Source organism: Thunnus maccoyii, chromosome 5 (genome assembly GCF_910596095.1).
Source record: "Thunnus maccoyii chromosome 5, fThuMac1.1, whole genome shotgun sequence".
NCBI lineage: Eukaryota > Metazoa > Chordata > Actinopteri > Scombriformes > Scombridae > Thunnus > Thunnus maccoyii.
The window spans coordinates 10,388,137-10,393,829 of NC_056537.1; the positions used below are offsets into that span (position 1 = coordinate 10,388,137).

Here is a 5,693-nt window from a genome sequence, read left to right on the forward strand (position 1 = left end):
ATAACGTCTTTAAAAGCTAAAAAAAATATGGCTTTTCTGACCTGATAATTGATGATCACACACACATATGCAGTGATGTAAGATTGATAGATCCTGGAGGGATAGACTTAAAGAATCGATCAAGACTAATAACGTTTTTACTGATGAATGAGACATATCAGACTGTGGATATGAGTTAGTTTAAAGGTCAGAGAGACTTGCAGGGCCCACGGGGCTGACTCTCTCCATCAGCAGCTGCCTGTTTAATTATATTCTATTGCAGCAGGCTTGTTAATGAGGCCTGTATGTTAGCTGTCATCTCTTTCCTGTATGCCCATCAAACTGGCCTGAATTAAGTTATAATCGCCCTGTACATCCTATACGGAGCCCGTCAATAAAGATGTAAATATTAAATGTAAAATAAAAACGATGTGATGGTGTAAAAAGTGTCAAATATTAAGGCCTTGGTTTAGGAGTTCATATTATTTGTGAAAACAATCACTTATTATGCAAGCTGATTATAATAATTTACTCTCAGTTTCATGTTTCTGTTTAAAGAGGAGCTCACTGAGTTGTATCTCGGGCCTTAACCTATGACCTCTTCCACAATGGCTCAAATTCAACACCATTTTGGGAAAACGAATGCAATTTATTTGGACAAATTTTATATAGTTGCACAGCTGAGGAGATAAATAAAGGAAGATGACCCCTTTAACTCTGAGGGGGGACCTGAGCCCCTGAATGTGTCCAGTCTTCAACATAGAGGGGACTTCATTAAAGTAACACATGAACAGCTGTTGTCTTTAACATGTAAACTATTGAGATTTTAAAAGTACACTGAATGGCCTCGCAGCTCCCCGTGGGCATATGGGCGTTAATTAGCTGGATATAGCCATAGATTAATTATAATATTTTTTTCTCCCATTCGTATCAATAGAGCACCCAGACAAAGTGTCTTTTGTTCTCTGATGCAGGACATTCTGTGGCTGACTGAATGGGTCTTGGCTATGTCTACATGGATTTGCCATATGGCAACAAAAAGGAAAGAATGGAGCCGGAGAGCGCTTTGTGTTGGAAATCAGAACAAGCCCGTCAGAGCTTATGGCTGCATAGAGCTGACAAAGTCACTCTGGCCATCAAAAGTCTCCATTTTTATCAAAACATTAATGTCAGATAGTCAGAACCATTCAAAGAAAATGGAGAAACTTGTGGAAAATTATGAGATGTGGCTTTGTTATGTGCGCACTGACAGGCAGTGCAGGCCCAGCACGCATTCAGACACTGCATTTGGCTTCTTTCAATTAAGGGTAAACTTGCAAGTATGACCTGTTGAATGGTTTGTTTCAATAGACGAGGACAATTACAAAGACTAGTAGTTTTCTTTTTCCAGATCTGGCAGGTGGCCTCCACGCCCGGTGTATCCACGGCGGGGTAAACAGTGTGTATGAGTGGGTCTTTAGAGGGCTTGTTGAGTGCGGGTGGATGTGGGGGTGTCTTCTTTGCGGACAAAGCGGGGATCCAAAGGCAGCTGCTGCTTCTTTAGAGGGGCGAAAGGGCCTTTAAATCCCAGCCTATATCCCGCAGCTGCCATGCTGCAAGGGTGCACGTCTGAATGCGTTTTCCCCCCGCAAGGTATATGAGCCCACAGAGGCAGACAGATACAGGCGGAGCTCAATGAAAAGTACCTGCGTCCTCTGGGGGAGGAGGGTAATAAAATAACACTGCATGGATCTTTAGTGTTTATTGTGTGCAATCCGTGTGTGACATATAAAGCACTCTAAATGTGTCTATACCCAACAAGCATATATATATATATATATATATATATATATATATATATATATATATATATATATATGCAGATGTTAAAGTCTCTTATCTCAACAAGTAACCTGGACAAAAACACCAACAAATCTGGTTAAAGTTGAAGTGAAAAATATTTTTATTCTCCTCTTTTGCAAGACATAATTAGGGCACTTGTATGAAAACACAAAAAAAACACGGCTCAGAGACACAAAGAAACCTATTTTTTCAAGTGTGGACTACTAAAAGGGGAAGCTACATGATTGCAAAACATCACAATAAAAAATAGTAAATAAAATAAAATAAAAATATGCCCTTTGGCTAAATCAACAAGGCATTTAACAAATATAAAGAAACATAAATAAATTATAAGTTAGAATAAAATATACATTTACAGGAAAAAAAACACAAACACAAATAAACATTTATAGGCTATTGTCTCTATAAAGCTGTACACTTTTGGCCAGTGTGGACCATTTTTTTAAAAAAGTAATTTAGGATTGCACAGATGTTAAAACATTTAACACTGTCGAGTGGCTGTATGCAAAAGCAACAATGAATGCTACATTTGTACTGGATAGAAGTCATCCGGCGAAATCCCCCCCCCCTCAACCCCCCCAAACCGTTCAGTCCGTTCAGTCCTGAGAGTCTGGTCCGGTGTTCAGGCTGCGCTCCGCCGGGGCGCACCGCGCTGAAGCAGCCGGCGGCCGGTCGGGCTTCTTTCTCCCACACCGTCCCTAGTGTTTCCTCTCCTCTCCGGCGTTTAAGTGTCGGGGAGAAACATCGTCCCCCTTGATCCTCAAAAAATGCGCAAGCAAGTAGTGCAAAAGAAAAAACACCTGAAAGGAAGAATAACACACAGTCAATTTTTCTGAGCAACAGTCAATCCGAAGAAAAGACGCGAGTCAGCTTTCTGAGGAAACAGGAGATGTAACCTCAGCAGCAGGCGTCACCCTTTACCCAAGCCTTTTCCCGCCACATCGTGACGCACACACCCCTCCCCCAGCCTCTAGTGTTACTACAGCTACTACTATCACTACTACTTCGATTTCTCCACCACAAACTCTCCCCACCCCACCTCCCTGATAAGCCTGCCAGCGCTTTTTGGCTCATTAAGTGCTTTACAATTAACACAGACAAAAAAAAGAAAAGAAATGACTAGCTATAGGGCAACAAACAGCCTAAAAACAACCCATAATATTTAACATTTTAACAACATTTCAAGATGTAAGAAAGTATCATCATAATATGAGACCATATTAAAGCAGTTTAAACGGGGTTTTAACAATTAATAAATGATGATAAATCTTCATACCTTCAACGGATCCTCTTTCGTGGAGTTTGTTCCACCTTGATTGGAGACTTGGAGTGATGGCAAGCGTTCATATCATTAGATTTTCTATCAGCAGCTCTCTTTCGTTTAACGAAGAAGTCTGTAGGAAAAGAAGAAATACAGTTAAGACACATAAATCTCTTGGAGGTGAAATTACGCACGAAAGGGAACGAAAAAAACCAAGGGATAATTTGGATACGACGCGCACCTCTGAATCTAAGAGAGCACACAGCCAGAATATGAGATTTAACAAAACCTTTCTTTTTTTTTCTTTTTCTTTACCTGTGATGTGTGTGTTGTTGTCAGTAGTGGCCGACCTCTTGCGTCTAACACACGGGACTTGTCTCTGAGTCTGATTCCCTGAGTTGAGCTTGTCTGTGCGGTTCTCCTGGTTGACCTCCACGGGGCAGGGAGTACTGCTGCTTTCGGGCACGACCAGGCGCTCCAGTACATCCATATGAGGGGTCTCCGGGGCAGCAGAGTCCGAGGAGGGCCTCTGCTTAACAGGCGTCGCGGGTACCCGGGTCCTGCCGTTCTGTGCGGAGTCCTGATAAAACGCCGGGGTCTTATCCACGGGGACCTCTTCCCACTTGTAATCCCCATCCAGCGGGGTGTTGGCCTCGAAATTAAAGTTCCATCTCTGCTGGTCCCGCTCGGAAATCTCCCGTAGCTTGGCTTTCATCTCCTGACTCAGCTCATCGTGATCCACCGGTCCGAAGAGGTTGCGACAGACGCTGGTGCGCCTGTGGAGAGGGAAGGTCCTCCTGGCCACAAGCCTCTCCAGCGCGATGCTCGATAACTGGACGTTAGACATGTCCAAAATCTCTCCAACAGAAGCCCCAAAAACACAAAGTAAAAGATGCCCAATGTGTCTGATTGATCCCCGATGAGAGAATATCAGGTGATGGATGTTGTTGTTGTTGTGGTTGATGATGTGTGTGTGCGTCTCCTCGCTCCTCTGTCTCTATACACCACACAGTTCTGTTTAAATGTACCTTCGTCTTGAGACGCGAGGTATATAACCTCCCATCAACCCGTCAGTCAGAGCAGGCACCTCGGACGACTTCCTCATTGGTTGCTTTAAGTCCAACCCTTTCCAAAAGACACTCACAACCCCCACCCTGATTTCCCGTCGGGTCGCGGTGCTGTGAGCCGAGCTGAGCGCAGCGTTTTGATTTTTCTCTCAGAGTGTCAACCCTTGGATAACACTGAGCGGACTTTCCCGGTGTCAGCGTGAATCTGTTGTAGCAACATGTTTAGGTCGTATTCGGGCACTACTGGGTACTATTATTACATAAGCTGCTGGTAGTGGTGCATCCATTATCGGACAGTGTGTTTCCCCCCCACCTTCCTCAGCACAATAAACCCACTGCCGTGATGTGTGTCCGATTATGCGTTTATAGGAGGCTCGATCGTACGGTGTAAAATGAAGGCACTAATGGTTGACAATATGCAGACAGAATCAAACGTACAAAGAAGGACTGAATCTCGTCCGTTCAATTTTTTTCTGTCCGATGATTGACCCCTCAACCTTACTCTACACATAGCATCCTGTGCCAACACACACTCTTCGCTTTTATCTCTCACCACAATAACACTGCAGATGAGCTTCTAGGGTCATAGACTATCTTCACTCAGCAGTTTGTGGGGATTTTGCACCGACGAAACTGCTTTGGTTTTACGCACAGAAGCAAAGTAAACAGCAGCAAGAGAGGACAGGGTCACTCCACATATATACAACTATTCCTCATAAATGAAAACGGTGTCTGTGTTGACATAAGACCATTTGACAATTTTTTATGCAGACCCTTCTGTTTATGAACTGAGCAAGATGCCTTTTCAGCTTCTTTTTCTGACTGACTATACTCTTTTATGTTTAAAAGATTGATGTAGTCCAGTTTAATAGTGAATTGCAACCCCTACTTTTCAGCACTGACAAAAAATGGCTGTAGTGAAAGACATATTCAGTGTATTTTAAATAGTATCAATATCCCATTTGATCACTAAAGGTGCTCAATTTGCGTATGGCAGAGTAGGATTATGCACAAAGGTAAAAAATCACTGCAGCCATAATCAGGTGTGGCTTGGAGGATGATTATTGGTTATGATAGGTAAGTAATTCAGTATTGGTTTATGTATCATTATTACATGCAGTTCATTGTGGGGTAACATATAACTTTCCCTTGTCAGAGCACCATCAATTGACTGCAAAGTGCCCGCAGAGTCTCCAGTCTGCTGACCTCAGGTCCTCAAATCCAGGAGACAGACAACGCCTTCGCAGTGGATGATGGGTGCACAGCGGCCCCCAGTGGTTTTAAACTGGAACTGCTTAAGCATGGTCATGCTTAAAGTACAAATGCAGCAAGAAGACTTGCCAAGATACAACAAATGAAACACACAGCACAGCTGCTTTACTATAATTGTTGTAACATAAATATTAATATTGTGACATATTACTGCATATTTAAACACAGGTTTACTGAATTTAACAGTACAAGTATTGAACTTCATGAAAGAGTTATCAGTCTGAGTACAATTAATAAAACAGGTATTTATTGTAAAAATACTTGTACAAATT

General features: G+C 42.6%; 1 protein-coding gene across 1 annotated transcript; it reads right to left on the minus strand.

Moving 5' to 3' along the window:
* Nucleotides 1-1,897: 1,897 nt before the first annotated feature.
* LOC121897594 (cyclin-dependent kinase inhibitor 1C-like) lies at nt 1,898-4,151 on the minus strand. The gene is made up of 3 exons (XM_042412173.1): nt 3,398-4,151; nt 3,098-3,215; nt 1,898-2,621 (listed from the first exon to the last, which is right to left on the minus strand). Exons 1-2 carry the CDS (start codon nt 3,927-3,929, stop codon nt 3,100-3,102), a joined length of 648 nt encoding a protein of 215 aa, XP_042268107.1. The 5' UTR covers nt 3,930-4,151; the 3' UTR covers nt 1,898-2,621; nt 3,098-3,099.
* Nucleotides 4,152-5,693: the final 1,542 nt, after the last annotated feature.

Coding starts and splice junctions, on each gene's coding strand:
- LOC121897594 (XM_042412173.1), bottom strand. CDS start 3,929: ATGTCTAACGTCCAGTTATCGAGCATCGCGCTGGAGAGGCTTGTGGCC. Junction 3,216..3,397: donor CAACAACACACACATCACAG/GTAAAGAAAAAG, acceptor CTTTTCCTACAG/ACTTCTTCGTTAAACGAAAG.